This window comes from Ranitomeya variabilis, chromosome 2 (genome assembly GCF_051348905.1).
Source record: "Ranitomeya variabilis isolate aRanVar5 chromosome 2, aRanVar5.hap1, whole genome shotgun sequence".
NCBI classification, from domain to species: Eukaryota; Metazoa; Chordata; class Amphibia; order Anura; family Dendrobatidae; genus Ranitomeya; species Ranitomeya variabilis.
Window position 1 is genome coordinate 430,487,625 of NC_135233.1, and position 22,948 is coordinate 430,510,572.

At 45.6% G+C, this 22,948-nt stretch overlaps 1 protein-coding gene across 6 annotated transcripts in view; it reads right to left on the reverse strand.

Moving 5' to 3' along the window:
- Positions 1-22,948, reverse strand: part of SHANK2 (SH3 and multiple ankyrin repeat domains 2) — a 672,686-nt gene that overhangs the window by 484,590 nt on the left and 165,148 nt on the right. For all 6 annotated transcript variants that reach the window (XM_077286975.1, XM_077286974.1, XM_077286973.1 and 3 more), the window contains 2 exons: positions 19,360-19,511; positions 1,659-1,826 (listed from right to left, as the gene is read on the reverse strand). In XM_077286975.1, the coding sequence (XP_077143090.1) occupies positions 1,659-1,826; positions 19,360-19,511 (320 nt within the window). The remainder of the gene's footprint in view (positions 1-1,658; positions 1,827-19,359; positions 19,512-22,948) is intronic.

Sequence of the window (22,948 nt, forward strand, 5' to 3'; positions counted from 1 at the left end):
TCATTTGGGGTGGTACATAGACAATACTACAGAAGAGATACTGTAGAGCAAATTGCTGAAAAGCTTCTGGTGAATTGATAGAAAGGTATCAAATCACGCAGAGCATCACAGCTGTGATAGAATAGTATCAGGACCCAAACAGCATTGTAGCTACGATAAAAAGGTGTCAGGACATGCAGAGCTTCGCAGATATGACACAAATGTTAGGGCACGCAGAGCATTTCAGATATAATAGAAAGGTGTCAGAATACACAGAACTTGGATTGTTTTCATCTCATTTGCAACATTCTGCAACTGTCTCTCTCTTTTTACTCCAGTTCTGAAAACGTGCCAGCATGTAAAATGGCACTTGGCATATTGTAACCGTGGCTATATTGAGCACTATTAGTTTCACATGGAGTATCTGCGTTAATGGACGTGGATGGCGAAAGCAGGCGGAGGGAGGACTTGGCAGGACATAGAGAGAAAATGCTCCCATTAGCAGTGGATTCCTTGTATCCCGGGTCCAGGGCTGAGACGACTTTCTGTTTAATTAGGATTTAAATGATGTTGTTATAGCACAAGACAAATTACCACCATATTCCTTACAGTGACCCAGCTCGCTCGCCGGAGCGTCAATAATGGGCTATATAATATGTAATCTTCTCTGGGATGTCTGAGCATAAATCCTAGTGCAAACCATGAGCCGCTATCCGGAGGAATCGATGAATAGATGAGTACAACACTGGCACATTTACAGCCTCTTCATCCATAGTAATGTCATGTTTACCCCACAGCAGAGGATATGAGATGATGATGCTGTTTACTGGTGAGACTCATACATCAGTCGTAGAGGAGGCCGTGCATGGAGATTAATGACTTGTAACATATAGAAGAGGATAATAAAAGATGCATCTAGTACAGCATACGATGCATATCTGACAAAGGAAACAATCACATCCTCCATAGGAATCTGAATCAGGGGTGTCAGCTTATTACTCATTTCAGACCGCAGACAATTTTCATTTTTTATTTTTGCACTTTTGTTTTTCCTTCTTCCAAGAGTCATAACTTTCTTTGATGGACATAGTCGATTTGAGGCTTTTTTTTTTTTTGCTTTCCTAGCTGTAGTTTTTATTGGTACTATTTTGGGGTACATACAATGTTTTGATCACATTTAATTGTTTTTTTTTGGGGGGACAGGTACAGTGACAAAAAATAAAAGGCAATTCTGACTTTTAGGGTTATATTTTGTTTGTTCACGTCCCATTTCACGCAGACAGGAATGGAGAGGTGGCTGCTAGAGATGAACGAACGTGCTCGGATAGCGTCTTATCCGAGCACGCTCAGGCATTACCCCAGAGTCTGGGCGTGCTTATATATTATGTTCGAGTCCTTGCGGCTGCATGATTTTTGGCTGTTTAACGGCCTCAACACAAGTGGGAGGTTGCCTGTTTGTTACACAATCCCCACATGTGTTGAGGCCGTCTAACAGACGCAAATCATGCAGCCGCAGGGACTCGAACATAATATACAAGCACGCCCAGAGAACAATATTCGAGCACGTTCGCTCCTCACTACACAAGCACGGCTCTCTCTAATAATTTCAATGTACGTTCCTGAAATTGTTGAGCATACTTGTGTGGCTAAATAATCAATAGCAGTAAACGGTCGCTCACCTGGTGGATCTCCTGCCAGCCGTTCTCATCTTTGCATCCCACTGTGGCATGCTCGTGCAGTAACAATTCACAGCAGTAGGGGTCTCCACCCACCATTGCGGTGTGGTACAGAGGGGTCAGTCCTCGGCTGTCCTTGTAGTCGGTGGACGCTCCCAACTCCAACAGAGTCTACAAGTGATGGGATATAATGAAAAGCGAATCAGTCATTCATCATCATTAAGGATACAAAAGCTTTATAACAGAATGCAGCAAGCAAAGATAATGCTATATCTCCACTCGATGTGGGTTACAGCTAATATTGGGGACCAATGCCGCATTTTGTATGTCACCATGTAGTCGCAATCTAATGGAGCCCATACACCACCTGTCAGCTGACTCTCTTGACTCGGCTATACCCATGCACATTCGGATTGGCTTAGCATGCATGTGTTTTCAATGGGGAGAGGAGAGTAGTCCCTGCCAGACACCTCTGGTGAGGAAGGAAGCAGTCTAAAATTCTCATGGACGACCCTTTTGCCCTCAGGTCTAACGGAGCAGTCAGGCAGCAGCTTTTCGCTTTTTCTCTCCATCGAAAACACATGATCATACGGCCAAGTGTTGCTCAGTCGTCAGCTCATCGGCAGCACATTTACGTAGGACAACAGTCGGAAATAAGAGGTTTTCTTAAGCAAGCTCGTTTGTGGATTATAGGCCCATATAAATGTACCTTGGGTCTACTCATATAAAGTTTGGATGTGGATTTTGGAGCAGTTTCTGTTCCAAAATCTCCACTTCAAATACTCTTTTAATAATCATCCTTCTGATGTCAATGGAAAGCCATTTATTATTAGATTATTATTAAAGCCACGACTATAGAGCACAATTGGAAAATGAAGTAATGTGTAATTTCTGCTTGAAAAATAAATTTGATCTCTGAATGAATATGAGCAGAAGAACTCTGCAAAGTACAAACTAAAAAGTAAAAAAAAAAAAAATCCAAAACAGAAAATTCAGCCAGAATATCCAAGTAAAAAAAAAAAGTGAACCCATCCCTTGAAGATTGTGAGCCCTCACGGGCAGGGTCCTCTCTCCTCATGTACCAGTCGTGACTTGTATCATATAAGATTACTGTACTTGTTTTTATTATGTATACCCCTCCTCACATGTAAAGGGCCATGGAATAAATGGCGCTATAATAATAACAAATCCATAAAGAGTGTGGACAGTATCAGAATTGGTTCATTAAAAAAAAAACATATTACACCAGCATAACAAATAGCACTTACTTAATTTCCCTTTATTTCCTATATTTATTTTAGTTACAAAGCAGTGGATGCCATGAATGTATAATGTAAATGTGAATGACAACACGCAGAAGAGTCGCCTGTTTCCAGGTGCATTCTGGTTTCTTAACCGTAGGATCTAACTGCACAGAAACAGTAAATCCATTTAGTGACCATAATGGCCATTCTGATCTGCCACATAATGTGCTTGATAAGAGCTCAGGGTCTGAGCAATTTGCAATTTCCCTTTTTTCTCGCCAGGTGCAGTCTGAGAAGACAACCTTGTAATGCAGAATATAACACTGGTAGCACTGAAACTAATGGAAGATTTCAAGACAGGTGACCCAGTAAAAAGCAGAAATATATGGAATAAAATTCAGGCCACGAGAAACCCTGGAGGGGCACCTGATTCTCTGAGATGAGAAACAGTTTGAGAATGCTCAGTGCTACGATGAGTAACCTGAGGGGTCAGCACATGGAAAACTACCCTCATTACAGACCAAAGATAGCATCAGGTACTGAGAGGGTTAAAGATGGCAGAATAAAGTCAAGTACTTTAGATTTGGATAGACAAATAGATAGATAGATAGATAGATAGATAGATAGATAGATAGATAGATAGATAGATAGATAGATAGAGGCCTTCAGAACCTTCTATGCCATCCGAAGAAAACTCTACCAGCTGTTGTGAGGGTCTGGCTGAAAATCTTTGACAGCATCAACATGCCAATCCTCCAGTACGGGAATTGAAGTCTGGGGCCCTTCCACATTCCCAGACTGGTCAAGGTGGGTTTCCAGCTCAACAGAAATATTCTACCTCGAATTCTGCAAGCCCATTCCACAGGTCTATCAACGCCCCTCCAACAGTGCTGTCGGGCTGAGCTGGGCAAAATACGTTTACACCTAGAAGTCCAGAAGATGATGCTGTCATTCTGGGCCCATATACATAGAAGCAATCCAAGTCCTTATCACCATATAGCCTTGCTATATATATAGGTGATCCAGACAAAAAAAAAAAGACCCCTGGAAAAGCTTGCCCAAATCCATGCTAAGCCAAACCACATCAGCCTGAGAAAAAGCAGGAACCAGGAAGATGGTAGACGAGAGCCAATAAAGAAAAGTCAGTGACTGGTGGAACCTCACAGACACTGACCATATACTGTCTACAGACTGGTCCCATATCTGGAGAAACTCCTGAACCTAAGAGCCCATAAGATCCTGAGCCGGTACATATCAGTGCCCACCGTCTGGTCATCGATTTTGGCCTGCAGACAGACCCACAAGCTCAGTGAGGACAGACTGTGCACACATTGGTACCTGGAGGCCATGGAGGACGAGAACCACATTCTGTTACACTGCACCAAATACTTGTGTACCTTCTGATGTCGCTGGGACAAGACAATCGCTTTAAGGGATGGCAAAGCCAAGTGATGCAGTTTGTTTTATTTGGAGAATTTTGTCCTGGAGCCAGTTAAACAGAGAAGCAGATCTTAAGTTGTGATCTAAGAATGCAGAGAAGCGCTGACAGACCCCCCTGTGGAGGTAAGGTTCCAGATAATAATGGGATTTCTAAAGAACAAAGTCTGCAAGAAGTCAGAATCTCACAGACGGATGAGATGGAGCCAGGAACAAAGGCTTTAACGCACCAAGAAATAAGAGTTTGCAGAGACTGCCTGAACCAGGGCTGATGATGTGAAAGTTTTTAACTTTTCACAATCTACAGGAATAATGCACAACTCTTGCAAACAGCACAGGTGTACCAGGTGGGCATACCACCGTCTGTAGGTTTATTTTTATGCAACTTTTTAGGGTCTGTTTCATTTCCAAAATCACCGATTGCTGTCAGTTTTGATTTATAGCTCTGTGTGCAAATACTGACTTGTACAGAGGCAAATTTATGGGGCTTGACCGTACCAATGCATTTTCGATTTACCTGAGCAAAGAAATATGACTTGATTTAGTTGCATGCACCAGGCCTGTGGAATCGGTAAACCAAACCTCTGACTTCGACTCCTCAATTTCCCTGACTCCGACTCTGACTCCACAGCCCCGGTCACTACTGAGCATGGACATAAAGTGCAGCACACATTCATCTCAACTAAAAGCCGAGATCCTTAGATCAGGAACAGAACTGACATTTATAGGACATTTCATAACTTTCTTGAATTCTTATGAAAAAAATTACAGCACATCTTGCATTGTACTGCTGTACCCAATTTAATATATATTTTCGGAGTCCAAGTCGGTCCATTTTATACAGACTCCACCAAAATGGACACCGACTCAGACTCTGACTCCACAGCCCAGGCATGCACACAATGGGTTGTCTCAGACACCTTTCTCTATTTCCAACTTCCTAAATGACGGTGTCATGATTAAAAGCAGCATCTAAGAGGTTAAACTGCTGCAATTGTTAACTAGGGTGCCAGCATCCTGTAGACAAAAGTATCAGGTGCCTTATTTCGGATGGAGCGTTGCCTACAGGGATATGTTATCAATCTCTGTGTGCATGAGGCCTAATAAAAATCTACACTTCACTGACAGCAAGCACAGATCTTAAAATATAGAGACATCTTATGGTGCCACTTGCCAATCTCTTGCAGCCGCAAAAAGGGCAGATTATCTGAGCCCTCCTGGGCTACACCTGTCTCTCTCCCGAGATGTTGTACCACCCCAAGTCTTCTTTTCCTGTGATTAGGAGTAGGAGACTTTCCAGCTCCCGGGACATTAGTGTGTCTCACTTTTGTTGTCTGACGATTTTCACGTCTATTGAGCTGACAATTAAGTCTATACCCTGATCATTCGTTTGTGTGCCGTCACTATAATGGGTAATTAATAGAAGGGCTGCTGTAAGCTGATCATTGCTCTCTGATGCCTCCCTTGTGATGGTGAACCATCACTATAAGGTTTATATTACTTGTTTGATTGTTAGAAAACATCCACAGGTTTTGCATAAGTCGCTGAGCTGAAGACACAACACATCTAATCCCAAGTGATCGCTTATGTCATGATCACATACAATTGAGCGTTTCTTCTACTATATAGATTGCGGCTTCTTAGCTTTGTTGACATTGACACAATGTGGCATTAATGGGGGGATATGGTTTCACTATTTAGATTTGTGAATGTGTAAGTGTTTCATTGCATATATTTATTAACATTTATAAAACAATGGTTTGCATTTTCATCAATGAATCAACCACATAAACAAGAGTTTTTGGTTTGTTTTGTTATCTCAAATTTGTCTTTAGAAAGTGTATAATTTGCAATCATATTATTTTGCTTACTATCAAGATAAAATATGATGCAACTCTGCAAATGATCTTCATTTATAGGATGTGGGTTTTTACAGCTTTAACATCCTAAATCTTAAAACCTTGTCTTTTTACCTATTTTGTTACATTTCAACCTGTGTTTAAATATTTTTGCAATCCGAATTGTGCGTGATGCATCAGCAATAAATAGTCTAAGTGAGAAAAATATAGGCATAAATTTAATTTGTCTGGCACCAAACCAACACAACTCATCGCCCTAAGAACACCATCCCCACAGTGAAACATGGTGGTGGCAACATCATACTATTGGGATGGTTTTCAGCAGCAGGGAAAGGGAAAATGGTCAGAGGGAAAAATGGATGGTGAAATACAGGGATATTCTTGAGAAAAAACTGTTTCAGTCTGTCAGTGATTTGGGACTGGGACAGAAGTTCACCTTCCAACAAGTCAAAGACACACTTGAGTGGTTTAAGAGGGAAACGTGTAAATGTTTTGGAGTGGCTGAGTCAAAGCCCAGACCTTCAATTTGTCAGAATTGAAGATTGCTGTTCACCAGAAGAAACCATTTAACTGGAAGGAAAAATACCTATAAATGACCCAATAAATAAATGGCAACTCGACAATTGGAATATAGCTCTACAAAGATCAAAACAGGAGTAACAACGCCAAAGATAAAATGTTAAATCTTTATTAATTATAAGACTGATAAAAAATGTCAAGAATCAAACAAACAAAAAAAGACATCCCACAAAGTTGATAACCATAAATTCCCAATGATAGCATATAAAATATTGTAAGTACATGCCTTATTCATTTCACCAGTTGTGTCGGTATAACAGGCTCAATCATATACCAACATATCTATGACATTAGCCTACACATACTGTATGCTATCCAGATTAAAACAAAATATATTTTTTAAAGTACAAGAATTAAATGATTTATATAGGATTTAATAGTATCTTATTCAGCCCACTCAGCCCATTCAGCCCACAGAAAAAATAATAAAGTGCAGTACATTTGTGGGTCTCTATGGTTTCAGACAACAAAGCGCGACAGTAGGTACAAGGGCAATGTGCACTTAGCCTTACTTCACTATCTAATCTACAGAAAGGGGAGATCGCAGGATGTGACTACATTGGGACAGTTTGGCGTCTGTAACCATGGTGACACATAGGTCTGCACAGGAGCTGCAAACACATAATGGTAAGAGATTTTACATCTATATTCATTCTTATTTTAGATTTATGAGATAGAGAAAAACAAATAAATCTGCAGGACCCTGGTCCTAAGGCCACATCAATTGTCCGCTGCAAACCGCTTACTACCCGCCGGCAGTCCCGGCTCCTTTTTTGACTAACTGCACTGGCCAGTGTCATACATGTGTCACGTTTGTATCGCATAATATATATAGAAAATACACGGTAGTCCCTCAAAACCCAATGCAATAAAAATGTCAGATCTCATTTTGCCACAAACGGCGTGAATTTCCCATCTGGAGGGTGCATGTTATCTCTTTCCATCCATTTCTCAGCCTTTATGATAATTCTCTGTTTGGAAGTGGGTACACTAGATCTTCACTACTTTCAGCTGTATTACAGGGTCATCAGCAGATATTTTAGAACTCCAGGTTTAAGGTCAGTTTATCGGGATGATGAAGGTTTTAATGGCAATCATTTAGGCCAAAGTTAGGCAGATTTTGCTGCAGATTTCTCATTTGCATTGCTAATAGTGGAAGCGGCGGTGAAAATCTGTGACATTTCAACAACAGGATAGCACGTGGCAGATCTGAAAGTTCACAGCTTGGCCTGGATTCCACTCTGTGGCGACAGTTATGTAAGATGCCAGCCACATGAACTGGAGTCAGAGATTGTCCATGCATGCTTAACGTATTTGTAATACCCCAAACTAATAGAGGGGTCAGAACCAGATCAGACGGCGGCTACAGAACGCTCCCAGCATGTTCATTCATCTCATGGACAGCTTGTTAATTGCAATAACACAATGTAATACTCCATTTCTCCTGTGAGGGGTGCATGCCTAGAAATGACTCTCAGATTTTCCTACAGATTTCAGCACATCACAGGGAGGAGAGGTAAGTAACAGAGCTATAGGGGGTGTCTCACTAAAATCACAAGCTTGAAACAATCCTAAGAATAGGGACATCAAAATCCCATTTAAACAGATATTACTCACCTTTCCCAGCTCCAGGGCCGAGTTCTGCATCTTGTTTCTCTAGTCTACAGCAACCCGGAACATCTCAATGGCGTTCACCCACCACACAAATATTCAGTTAGTTAGGCTTCCTAGGTCCTCCGCTATTCCAGTAATGCTGCTCAGCTCTGCTACATCCAAGTCTCCACTACTCCAGTGTTACAGCTTAGCTCTGCTACATCCAAGTCTCCACTTCTCCAGTTCTGCTACATCCAAGTCTTCACTACTCCATTATGGATACTCAGCTTCACTACATTCAAGTCTCCTAATTCAATTCTGGTACATCATCTCAGCAAATTCTCCAACACCTCTACATTACCAACTCATCCTCCCACCATAAAAACGTGCTGGGCCAGACCTGAGACTTCTTGGATACACTTCAAAACGTGAGACATAACAATGGAGAGGTGACGTGAATGTGTGACTTCAGCTCCATTCACTTCTATGAGATTGGTAGAAATGGCCATTTTCTCAATCCCATAAAAGTGAATAGAGGGAAGGTTACACTTTTTAATTAGACATTTACATATACTTGTCATATATAATCATAACAAGTAAATAGACAATTATCAGATCAAAAGATGGAAGGCTATGACCCAAGGTAAATGACAAGAAACTTAACTGATGTGAACGCTATAAGGGCTAATTCACAAATATTGGAGAAGAAAATAGTAGTTACTCACCGATAACGGTGTTTCTCTGAGCCCATGACGGCACCACGGAGAGAGGGGATCCGCCCACCAAGGACAGGAAACCTACAGATAAAAAGGCGGTACCTCTCTCCCGCATCAGTTTGTTTACAGAGCATAAAGGGAACATCAGGTTAATGATCACAAATGTTACTACATTACTAAACCTTTAATAAAGATACCGCGTGCTTATAGATTATATACATAACTAAACATTATAAATGTGTGCACACCCACGCGTGAGGGAGGGAATGTACGGGTGCCGTCATGGGCTCAGAGAAACACCGTTATCGGTGAGTAACTACTATTTTCTCTGTCCCCCATGACGGCACCACGGAGAGAATTGCAGAGACTGTCTACATTAGGGAGGGACTACCGCTTCCAGAACCCTTCTACCAAAGGTAAGGTCTGAAGAAGAATTTAAGTCCAACCGATAGTGCCTAAAGAAAGTTGAGGGTGAAGACCAAGTAGCAGCTCTACATATCTGGTCTATTGTCGCTCCGGCTCTCTCTGCCCAGGAAGCCGCCATCGCCCTAGTTGAATGAGCTTTAACTTCCCCTGGAGCTGGCATTCCACTTGAAGTATAGGCAAGGTTGATGGCATCTCTGATCCACCTTGCCAACGTACCCTTGGAGGCCTTCTTGCCTTTCCGAGGGCCCTGAAAACACACAAAGAGAGAACCTTCCTCTCTACACTCCCTAGTAGCCTCCAGGTAATGGATGAGACACCTTCTAACATCCAATGTGTGTAGTGATTTTTCCCCCTCGTTTTTAGGGTTAGGACAAAAGGAGGGAAAAGAGATCTCTTGGGACCTATGGAACCGGGAGGCCACTTTTGGTAAGTATGCTGGATCAGTTTTTAACACCACCCTGTCCTCCAATATTAGCGTGAAGGGTGGCCCGGCTGACAAGGCTTGTATGTCGCTAATTCTTCGGGCTGAAGTGAGGGCTACCAAAAGGGAGGTCTTAAAGGATAGAATCTTTAAGGGAAGTTCTTTTAAGGGCTCAAAGGGTGCTTTGGTGAGGGCCGTAAGAACTAGATTTAAGTCCCACTGTGGGGCTCTACGTGAGGGTAGAGGCCTAGATCTTTCTGCCGCCTTAATGAATCTGGACACCCAACGATTCTTTGCTAGATTGTAATTAAATAGTGCCCCCAGTGCGGCAATATGAACCTTCAGTGTGTTAGTGGCTAGGCCTTTTTCCAGCCCATTTTGCAGAAATTCTAACACTAATTTGAGAGGGATTCCTTCGGAGATTTTTGCCCCTGAGGAAGAGAGGAATTTCTTCCAGATTTTACCATACTGTCTAGTAGTTGTTAATTTCCTACTTTTTAAGAGGGTTGACACTAGACCTTGAGAAAAACCTTTCTCTATCAGTAACCCCCTCTCAAATTCCAGGCTGTCATGTGTAACCTCGCTACCTGCGGGTGTGTTACTGGTCCCTGGAATAGGAGATTGGGCAGGTCTGGGAGTATCCAAGGGTCTGTTATGGACATCCTTCTGGCCCAGGAAAACCAAGTTCTCTTCGGCCAGTAAGGGGCAATCAATATCACCCGGGCGCTGTCCTCCCTTATTTTCCTCAGAACCGCTGGTATCAGTGTGATAGGGGGAAACGCATATGCTAGCTTGTGCTTCCAAGGAATCATGAAAGCATCCAGCGCCACCGGGTTCCCTGCTGGGTTTATGGAACAAAAGGGGGTCACCTTCCGATTTAGATTGTTCGCGAAGAGATCTATTGTCGGAACCCCCCACATCTCCGTTATCCGATTGAATATGGACTGGTTCAGTTCCCATTCCCCCTGTTTTAGGCAGACCCGACTTAGGTAGTCTGCCTTGACATTGTCCACCCCTTTTATGTGAAGTGCCGTCAAAGATGCTAAATTTTCCTCGGCCATCTGTAAGATTGAATGTGTGACTTCCATCAGTGGTTGAGAGTGTGTTCCCCCCTGATGGTTTATGTAGGCCACTACCACTCTGTTGTCTGAAAACAGTCTTACATGGTGTGAGTGAAGGGGTTTTTGGAATTCTGTAAGAGCGAATTTTACTGCCAGTAACTCCCTCATGTTGGAGGATGCTTCTTTTACGTCGTCTGACCATGTCCCCTGAACCACTAGATCGTGTAGGTGAGCCCCCCACCCGAAGGGACTTGCGTCTGTGGTTACCACCTTTGACACTGGAATCACCCATGGTAGACCGCGGCCCAAGTTGCTGTCTTTTGTCCACCAATCTAGCGAGAGAATTGTGTTTAATGAGAAGGTGAACCGACCTTCTAAATTTCCCTTCAGGAAAATTTCTTCCGCTAATGTCTGCCATTGCAGCTCCCTTGTATGTGCCTGGGCCCATTGGACGGCAGAAATGCAGGCCGTCATGGACCCGAGGAGAGACATTGCCTCTCGAAGTGATATAGAGGGAAGATCTCTTGCCCTGGACACTAACCCCACCACCTTTTGGATCTTTTCTTGGGGTAGGCGACATTCCTGGGAGATGGAATCCAACGTGATCCCCAGGTACTCCTGAATCTGACTCGGTATTAGTTTGGACTTCTTCAGATTCAGGAGCCACCCCAAGCTTTCCAAAGAGTCCATAACTAACTGTAGCTGGTTTTTGCAATGTTGGGGAGAGTTGCCCATTATCAGGAAATCGTCCAGGTATGGGACGATTAGGGTGTTTTGTTTCCTCAGGTCTGCCATGACTTCGGCTATCAATTTGGTAAATACCCTTGGGGCTATTGCGAGACCAAATGGTAGGGCTGTAAACTGGTAGTGCTTTACCATCCCTCCTATTTCGATTGCCACCCTGAGGAATTTTTGGAAGTCTTTGTGAATGGGGACGTGGTAGTATGCGTCCTTTAGGTCGAGCACTACCATGAAACAATGCGGAAACAACATTTTGACTGCTGTCTTTATTGTCTCCATTTTGAAAGGTTCCACAATCAGGTGTTTGTTTAAATTTTTTAAATTGATAATCGTCCTGAAAGATCCGTCTGGCTTTTTCCTGAGAAAAATCGGAGAGTAGAACCCTCTCCCTGTTTCTCGGGGGGGGGACCTCCAGAAGAACCCCTTTGTCTAGCAATGTTGTGAGTTCCTGTTCCAGAGCTATCCGCTCCTGTGGAGAAGCTCTCTGGGATGTCACCAGGAAGGATGGCTGAGGGAACGTAAGAAATTTGAATTTTAGTCCCGACTGTACCAAATCCAGAATCCAGGCACTGCTGGTTATCTTTTCCCAGGCTGAAAGGAAGAGGGACAATCTTCCTCCCACCTGGGGCAAAAGTTCATTGTGATGGTTTTTTGGGATCGGTGGGGCTTTTGTTGAAGATAAACCCTTTGCTCTTATTCTTTTTGTCTTCTCATCTGTCCTGCGGTCTAGGTGGCTTCCTACGGAAGAATTTTTTACTCCGAAAAGGACGTTTATAAGATGGGTATTGCAGGACGGGAAAGGACTTCTTTTTGTCCCCTGCCTTTTCCAAAATATCATCCAGAGTAGAGCCGAAAAGAAATTCTCCCTCACAAGGAATATTACAAAGTTTAGCCTTTGTTTGGAGGTCTCCGGGCCAACATTTGAGCCAGAGGGCTCTTCTGGCTGCATTGGAGAACACCGCTGACCTGGCCGAAAGCCTGATTGAGTCTGCCGACGCATCGGCCAGAAAAGCGGCTGCCCCTTTCATTACTGGTAGGGTATTCAGTATACTGTCTCTGGATGCTTTATCTTTGAGCTGGGATTCCAGCTGGTCAAGCCACACCATAAGGGAGCGGGACGTGCAAGCTGCGGTCACCGCTGGTTTTAGGCCCCCTCCTGCTGCTTCCCAGGAACTTTTTAGGAAAGCATCCGCTTTTTTATCCATGGGATCCTTTAAGACCCCCATGTCTTCAAAAGGTAGGGCAAACTTTTTTGACGCTTTAGCGATTGCCACGTCTAATTTAGGTGCTTTTTCCCAAAAGGAGCATGCAGGGTCTTCAAAAGGGTATTTCCTTTTGGGTGTAAGTAGGGCCTTTCTTAAAGTTTTTTTCCATTCTTTATTTATTAAGGCTTGTATTTTGTCATTAAGGGGAAACACCCTTCTTTTTTTCTGCTCCAGTCCACCGAACATGATGTCTTGGACTGATTTTTTAGTGTGGGAATCAGCGAGGCCCATGGTACTTCTGACTGCTTTAATTAGGGAGTCTGTTTCTTCTAATGGGAAACAACTACGACCTCTCTGAGAAGAGGATGATGAAGAGGATGATGAAGAAGAATCGGAGGAATTTGAACTAATCTCCCCACTATCTGAGGGACTAGAGTCAGATATAGGGATATTTTGTTTAATCTTTTTACGTTTTTTACCCTCCTGGAGAGACTTAAAGGTATCTTCCACCTGAGTTTTAATTAATGTTTTGAGTTCTGTGGCGAACCCTGGAAGCCCTTCACATAGAGTCTCTTCCATACAGGATTTACATAATCTTTTTTCCCAGGAGGCAGGTAAATCTTCTTTACAAAGGGCGCAGATCCTATGTTTGGACTTCCCTGCGCTCTTCCTTCCCTAAAACAACAAAAGAAAGGTAGGCTCTATTAGCCGGAGCATTCACGGAGATCACTCACCACCTGAGAACCCTCAGTACCGGCTGTGGATGGTCCGTATCGACAGTATGGTGCTCCTTCGATCCGGATGTAGCACTAGAATTTTTGCTGTGCTGAGATCCAGACCGTGCTCCAGTTGCACGCCGCTGGACATGAGAGGTAGCTTGCCCCTACTGCCGGCGTTTTTGCTGCTGCTGCTGCTGCTGCGGTGCCTGCGTTTGCTGCGCTGGTGAGCCCTGCAATTCGGGGTCACTCATGGCTGCTGAGGAACGCTGGCTGTACTCCAATAGAGCAACTAGCCAGGGAGACAGGACTCATTTAAATAGTCAGCGCGCCGGTTCCCGCGCGCTCCCCGATGCTAGATTTGCGCATGCGCGAATCCCAGCATGCACCGCGCCGTCCCAGCAAGCTTTGCGCCGCCCAGAATGCCCTGCTTCGACCAGCAGGCATTGCAGCACCCGCGCATGCGCGTTACCAACCCGGAAGTGCGGCACCATGCCGCTTGATGCTTCCTGGAGCGCTGTTCACGCGCGCATTGTCGCGCTGTGCACCACCTTATGGAGGGACCCCTCACCGTGGTTTTCGCGGGTGTGTGCCATGTGGAACCCCCACGCAGTGAGGATTCCTCTAGGAGCCGCAGCGCTGCTGCTGCAGTCCCCCGCTCACCCTAGAGACCTACTGATCCCAGCGGTGGCGCATCGGGTGGCCCAGCCTAGCCGAGGCAGGGAACCCCCGCTGCCTGAACCGGTCTGACTGGCCCCGGAATCCAACGACGATCTGAGGTAAGATCTGCTGCAGGTCCCGTCAAGGACAGGAAACCAAAACTGATGCGGGAGAGAGGTACCGCCTTTTTATCTGTAGGTTTCCTGTCCTTGGTGGGCGGATCCCCTCTCTCCGTGGTGCCGTCATGGGGGACAGAGAAAATCTGTTTCCTGGATCTTCGGCTACCTCAACACTTACATAGCTCATCTACCTCAATAATCACACAGATCAACTACCTCAACATAGACACAGCTCAACTACTTCAACATACATACTGCTCAGGTAACAACACACAAATACCTCAACACGCACACACCACAGCTACCTCAACACACAAACAGCTCAGCTACCTGAACACACAAGCAGCTCAACTACCTTAACCCCTTAGTGACAGAGCCAATTTGGTACTTAATGACCGAGCCAATTTTTACAATTCTGACCAGTGTCACTTTATGAGGTTATAACTCTGGAACGCTTTATCGGATCCTGCTGATTCTGAGATTGTTTTTTCGTGACATGTTGTACTTCAAGTTAGTGGTAACATTTCTTTGATATTACTTGCGATTATTTATGAAAAAAATGGAAATATGGCGAAAATTTTTAAAATTTTGCAATTTTCAAACTTTGTATTTTTATGCCCTTAAATCAGAGAGATATGTCACAAAAAATAGTTAAAAAATAACATTTCTCACATGTCTACTTTACATCAGCACAATTTTGGAAACAATTTTTTTTTTTGTTAGGGAGTTATAAGGGTTAAAAGTTGACCAGCAATTTCTCATTTTTACAACACCATGTTTTTTTTAGGGACCACATCACCTTTGAAGTGATTTTGAGGGGTCTATATGATAGAAAATAACCAAGTGTGACACCATTCTAAAAACTGCCCCCCTCAAGCTGCTCAAAACCACATTCAAGAAGTTTATTAACCCTTTACGTACTTCACAGGAACTAAAACAATGTGGAAGAAAAAAATGAACATTTAACTTTTTTTTTACAAACATTTTACTTCAGAACCATTTTTTTAAATTTTCACAAGTGTAAAAACAGAAATTTAAACACAAATTTTGTTGTGCAATTTTTCCTGAGTACGCCGATACCCCATATGTGGAGGTAAACCACTGTTTGGGCGCACCGCAGAGCTTGGAAGTGAAGGAGCACCGTTTGACTGTTTCAATGCAGAATTGGCTGGAATTGAGATCGGACGCCATGTCGCGTTTGGAGAGCCCCTAATGTGCCTAAACAGTGGAAACCCCCCACAAGTGACACCATTTTGGAAACTAGACCCCCCAAGGAACTTATCTAGATGTGTGGTGAGCACTTTGAACCCCCAAGTGCTTCACAGAAGTTTATAACGTAGAGCCGTGAAAATAAAAAATCGCATTTGTTTTCACAAAAATGATTTTTTTCGCCCACAAATTCTTATTTTCACAAGGGTAACAGGAGAAATTAGACCACAAAAGTTGTTGTGCAATTTCTCCTGAGTACGTCGATACCCCATACGTGGAGGTAAACCACTGTTTGGGCGCACCGCAGAGCTTGGAAGAGAAGGAGTGTCGTTTTACTTTTTCAATGTAGAATTGGCTGGAATTGAGATCGGACGCCATGTCACGTTTGGAGAGCCGCTGATGTGCCTAAACAGTGGAGACCCCCCACATATGACACCATTTTGGAAACTAGAACCCTTAAGGAACTTATCTAGATGTGTGGTGAGCACTTTAAACCCCCAGGTGCTTCACAGAAGTTTATAACGTAGAGCCGTGAAAATAAAAAAATCGCATTTTTTCTACAAAAATGATCTTTTTGCCTCCAAATTTTTATTTTACCAAGGGTAACAGGAGAAAATGGACCCCAGAAGTTGTTGTACAATTTGTCTTGAGTACGCCGACACCCCATATGTGGGGGTAAACCACTGTTTGGGCGCATGGCTGAGCTCGGAAGCAAAGGAGCGCCATTTGACTTTTCAATGCAAAATTGACTGGAATGGAGATCGGAAGCCATGTCACGTTTGGAGAGCCCCTGATGTGCCTAAACAGTAGAAACCCCCAAAAGTGACCCCATTTTGGAAACTAGACCCCCCAAGGAACTTATCTAGATGTGTAGTGAGAACTTTGAATGCCCAAGTGCTTCACAGAAGTTTATAATGCAGAGTAGTGAAAATAAAAAATATTTTTTTTCCCACAAAAAAGATTTTTTTAGCCCCCAAATTTTTATTTTCACAAGAGTAACAAGAGAAATTGGACCCCAAAAGTTGTTGTCCAATTTGTCCTGAGTATGCTGGTACCCCATATGTGGGGGTAAACCACTGTTTGGGCGCACGGCAGAGCTCGGAAGGGAAGGAGCGCCATTTTGGAATGCAGACTTTGATAGAATTGTCTGCGGGCGTTATGTTGCCTTTGCAGACCCCTAATGTACCTAAACAGTAGAAACCCCCAACAAGTGACCCCATTTTGGAAAATAGACCCCCCAAGGAACTTATCTAGATATGTGGTGAGAACTTTGAATGCCCAAGTGCTTCACAGAAGTTTATAATGCAGAGTAGTGAAAATAAAAAATATTTTTTTTCCCACAAAAAAGATTTTTTTAGCCCCCAAATTTTTATTTTCACAAGGGTAACAAGAGAAATTGGACCCCAAAAGTTGTTGTCCAATTTGTCCTGAGTATGCTGGTACCCCATATGTGGGGGTAAACCACTGTTTGGGCGCACGGCAGAGCTCAGAAGGGAGGGAGTACCATTTGACTTTTTTAGCGCAAAATTGGCTGTCGTGTTTGGAGACCCCCTGATGTACCTAAACAGTGGAAACCCCCAAATTATAACTCCAACCCTAACTCCAACACACCCCTAACCCTAATCTCAACCCGATCCATAATCCTAATCACAACCCTAACGATAATCACAACCCTAACCCCAAAACAGCCCTAATCTCAACCCTAACCATAACCCTAATCAAAACCCTAAATCCAACACACCCCTAACCCTAATCCCAACCCTAACCCTAATCCCATCCCTAATCCAAACCCTAACCCTAATCCCAACTCTAACCCTAACTTTAGCCCCAACCCTAACCCTAACTTTAGCCCCAACCCTAACCATAACTTTAGCCCCCGTCGTCACAAAAAAAGTTCAATGTAACCTTTTTATTGTACGTCGCGTCCGCCATTTCCGCGCATGCGTGGCCGTAACTCTGCCCCCTCCTCCCCAGGACATAGACTGGGCAGCGGATACGTTGAAAAACTGCATCCGCTGCCCACGTTGTGCACAATTTTCACAACGTGCGTCGGTACGTCGGGCCGACGCATTGCGACCGCCGCGTACCGACGCAAGTGTGAAAGAAGCCTAAGGCTACTTTCACACTAGCGTCGTACTCAGCCCATCGCAGTGTGTCGGGCCGACGTACCGACGCTAGCGTTGTAAGCGCCGCACAACGGGTGCAGCGGATGCTGTTTTTTCAACGCATCCGCTGCCCCATTGTGAGGTGCGGGGAGGCGGGGGCGGAGTTCCGGCCACGCATGCGCGGTCGGAAATGGCGGACACGTCGCACAAAAAAGTTACATGTAGCTTTTTTTGTGCCGACGGTCCGCCAAAGCACGACGCATCCGTCGCACGACGGATGCGACATGTGGCAATCCGTCGCAATGCGTCGCTAATGCAAGCCAATGGAGAAAAAACGCATCCTGCAAGCACTTTTGCAGGATGCGTTTTTTTCTCCAACGACGCATTGCGACGGAAGCCAAAAAACGCTAGTGTGAAAGTAGCCTAACCCTAACCCTAGCCCTAACCCTAACCCTAAATTTAGCCCCAACCCTAACCCTAACCCTAACCCTAACTCTAACCCTAACCCTAATCCTAATTTTAGCCCCAACTCGTCTTCTCCTGCCGGCCGGCAGATGGCAGCAGATGGCGGGCGCACTGCGCATGCGCCCGCCATGATGAAAAAGCCGGCTGGCAGGAGAAGACAGAAGAGGACCCAGGGACACCGGGTGAGTATGTTAGGGTCCCCGAATCCCCCTATTTCTCTGTCCTCTGATGTGCGATCACATCAGAGGACAGAGAATTGCAGATCGCTTTTTTTTTTTTTTTTTTTTTTTCTTTTTGCGGTCGCCGGTAAACTGTTAATTACCGGCGATCGCAAAACAGGGGTCGGTGCAAACCGACCCCGATCATGTTCTTTGGGGTCTTGGCTACCCCCGGCAGCCGAGACCCCAAAGACCTTCCGGGTGCCGGGCGGCGGGCGCACTGCGCGTGCGCCCGCCATTTTTTCCCGGAAAAAAGATGGCGGCGCCCATCGGGAGCCACGAGGAGCACCGGGGGAGGTAGGTAAGTATCGGGGGGCTGTTGGGGGCCATCGGGGACCACATTTCTCTGTCCTCCGATGTGCGATCACATCGGAGGACAGAGAAATTAAACGGAAAATCGCGTTTTTTTTTTTCTTGTTGCGACCGCCGGTAAACGGTTAATTACCGGCGATCGCAACTCGGGGGTCGGTAAAAACCCCCCGAATCATGTTCTCTGGGGTCTCGGCTACCCTCGGCAACCGAGACCCCAGAGAAAATCCGACTCTGGGGGGCGCTATTCACTTTTTCCACAGCGCCGTTAATTAACGGCGCTGTGGTTTAAGTACCCTTAGCGGCCGCCGTTAAAAGGCGTATCGGCGGTCGTTAAGGGGTTAACAAACACACAAACAGTTCTGCTAAATCAACACACACACATCTCTGCTGCACAATATGTACACACTACCACATCTCGATGTTCGTTCAAGGCATGTGACTGATCCAATCATCTGAAAGGTCCTTCTGCAACAAGCACACAGATCTTCAAATGGAGGCAATCTGCGGATGTGACTGGTCCTCAAAATTCAGCAGTAATTTGAGCTCAGCCAAACTCTGAATGTGTACATTTATGTTTATAGATATACTCTACGAGTCCAAGGATTGCTTAGAACTTACTACGAGGGCGGTTTGTGTCCTTGCCCGGGCAGCTTTGTGCAGTGCGGTCATTCCATCCTTACTTCGAAAGTCCAGGTGAGCACCACTGTTACGAAGAGCTTTGATCACATCTACAGAATTGTCCAGCTGGGCGGCCAGGGATAGTGGAGTATCTTGAAGGGAAAGAAAGCACAAATGCAGATTATGATGACTAGTCAGCTCCACTATCATGTTACCATTTAATAACAATCTGCTATGTGCATATGATCAGAGGATGTCGATTGGCGCTTGTGAAGCGCCCCCACTGCCGCAGGGCCGAGGGGTACTCGGTACCGGGCCTCTGAGTCTCTGTTCTGGGGTTGTCACGGTGGCTAGACCCGGTCCGTGACCCTGCTGAGGGGTGCCCAATGAAAGGTGTGGATGGGGATGATGTTATGGTGCGGTGCAGGTCGCAGTAAATAACAAGGACACCAGGTTGCAGTCTCTTTACCTCTTTACTGAAGGCTTCAGGATCCTCAATCCGGAATACGGTTAACCGGGCTGCGTAACTCCGGCCGGTCCGATGGCACCTCCAGAGTTCCCTTTTGCAGGTGGAAATCTGTGCCTAGCTTCTAGCGCTTGTGTGTTGTGGTCCTCCCCTGCTGTGCTTACGGGATAGTCCCAACAACTGTTGTGTCTGTTTCTGAAGTTCCCTCACAACTCAATTATGATGTTCTGCTTCGTCCCCCAGATGATATGGCTAGGACGCACCCGTATGACGGGTAGGCTCGGAGGTCTTCCGGGACCCTAGAGTCGCCCCTCTCCAAATGTTGCCCCCTATGTCTTCTTAGGTGATTTGAGTGAGACAGCCCGCCTATAACTGATTGTCCTGCCGTGGGTTTGAAGTAGGGCCTGGAGCTCAATACTTCCTCGGCGTTCCGGCCCCCGGCTACGCGCCTCAGTAGGATGTTGCCTCGTCTTACAGCACGACTCCTACTGGTGTTTCTCCTTGTTGCGTTGATCTCGTTTCTCACTCAGCACAATAAACCTCGCTCCTTGTCCTTTCTTGGGGTACCTCCGCGACGAAGTGCAGGCGCGGTCCCGTAACGTTCTCTCTGTTCGCTAGGCCTCTGTCAGGATCCCACCCCTGACAGGGACCCCCCTGAATCTTCCCCTGCAACACCCTCTGCCACAGGATGTTGCCTGGTTCCAACCCAGTCAGCTTCTAACTAACTTCCTACCTAACCCCCAGTTTTACCAGATTGTGAGGAGTGGCCTAATACATAGTGCCCTTAGCTCCCCCTGGAGGCCAGACTGTGAAGTGTATTGGTGTCTGTGATACCTGGTCAGGTGAACTCCTTCAGTGCCATCAGACGTACCATAGCCCCCCTTAGCGGCGGAGCATCAGTACTGCAACGACCAGGACTCTGGGGCGCTGCACTCCCCCCCGGTTAAATCCAGTACTCCTGGACTGGGAAGAAAACAACAATACATGTCAGCAAAAAGACTGTTATGGTTTCCAATGGCAAGGAAACATCAGAAGCATAGAATAAACGGACAAGCTCTCGGGTGATGGAAACTAGAGCTGACCGCGATGCTAAACCTACACACCACACTAGAAGTAGCCAGGGGGCATTCCTGCGTTGTCTCTAGATGCCGCGCGCCAGCCGGAGAACTAACTACCCCTGGTAGAAGAAAACACAGTCCTGGCTTGCCTCCAGAGAATGTCCCCACAGGAGATAGCAGCCCCCCACATATAATAACGGTGAGAGCAGATGAAAAGACACACGTAGTATGAAAGCAGATTTAGCACAGAGAGGCCCGCTAACTAAATAGCAGAAAGATACAACAGAGGACTTCGCGGTCAGCTGCAAAACCCTTCAAAACACCATCCTGAAATTACCTTAACTCATGTGACAACTCATGCCACTGGAGTGGTAATTTCAGCCCAACAAGAGCTTCCAGCTGCAGAGATTCACATAAGTGCAAACTGGACAAAACATACAAAAATAGACTTAAGGACTAAAGTGTCCAACTTAGCTGAGCAGAAAACTGGGAGCAGGAACATGCAACAGAATCACTCTGGATACATTGATGGTCAGCATTAGAATGACTGAGGAGCAAGGTTAAATAGGATACTCCCACATCCTGATAGGAACAGGTGAACTGAGAAGGCAAAGCTTGCAGGACACCAGTACCACAAGAGACCACCGGGGGAGCCCACGAACCGAATCACAACAGTACCCCCCCCTTAAGGAGGGGGCACCGAACCCTCACAAGAACCACCAGGGCGATCTGGATGAGCCCTATGAAAGGCACGGACCAAATCAGAAGCATGAACATCAGAAGCTGTAACCCAAGAATTATCCTCTTGACCGTAGCCCTTCCATTTCACCAGATATTGAAGTCTCCGTCTGGAAACACGGGAGTCCAAGATTTTCTCCACCACGTACTCCAATTCACCCTCAACCAGCACAGGAGCAGGAGGCTCAACAGAAGGCACAAGTGGTACCTCATACCTCCGCAATAATGACCGATGGAAGACATTATGGATAGCAAAGGATGCTGGGAGGTCCAAACGAAAAGACACAGGGTTAAGAATTTCCAAAATCTTATAAGGACCGATGAACCGAGGCTTAAACTTAGGAGAAGAGACCCTCATAGGGACAAAACGGGAGGACAACCACACCAAGTCCCCAACACGAAGACGAGGACCAACACGACGATGGCGATTAGCAAAACGTTGAGTCCTCTCCTGGGACAACTCCAAATTGTCCACCACCTGCCCCCAAATACGATGCAACCTATCCACCATGGTATCCACTCCAGGACAATCCGAAGACTCCACCTGACCAGATGAAAAACGAGGATGGAACCCTGAATTGCAAAAGAAAGGGGAGACCAAAGTGGCAGAACTGGCCCGATTATTAAGGGCAAACTCAGCCAACGGCAAAAAGGAGACCCAGTCATCCTGATCAGCAGACACGAAACACCTCAAATAAGTCTCCAAGGTCTGATTAGTACGTTCCGTCTGGCCATTTGTCTGGGGATGAAATGCAGACGAAAAAGACAAATCAATGCCCATCCTGGCACAAAACGCCCGCCAAAATCTGGACACAAACTGGGATCCCCTGTCGGAAACGATATTCTCCGGAATACCATGCAGCCGAACCACATTCTGAAAAAACAGGGGCACCAACTCAGATGAGGAAGGCAGCTTGGGCAAGGGCACCAAATGAACCATCTTAGAAAAGCGGTCACACACCACCCAAATGACGGACATCTTCTGAGAAACAGGGAGATCAGAAATAAAATCCATAGAGATGTGTGTCCAAGGCCTCTTAGGAACAGGCAAGGGCAACAACAACCCACTAGCCCGAGAACAACAAGGCTTGGCCCGAGCACAAACATCGCAAGACTGCACAAAAGTACGCACGTCCCGAGACAGGGAAGGCCACCAGAAGGACCTAGCCACCAAATCTCTGGTACCAAAAATTCCCGGATGACCTGCCAACGCAGAAGAATGAACCTCCGAGATGACTCTATTGGTCCACTCATCCGGCACAAACAATCTACCAGGCGGACAACGATCAGGCCGATCCGCCTGAAACTCTTGTAAAGCACGTCGCAG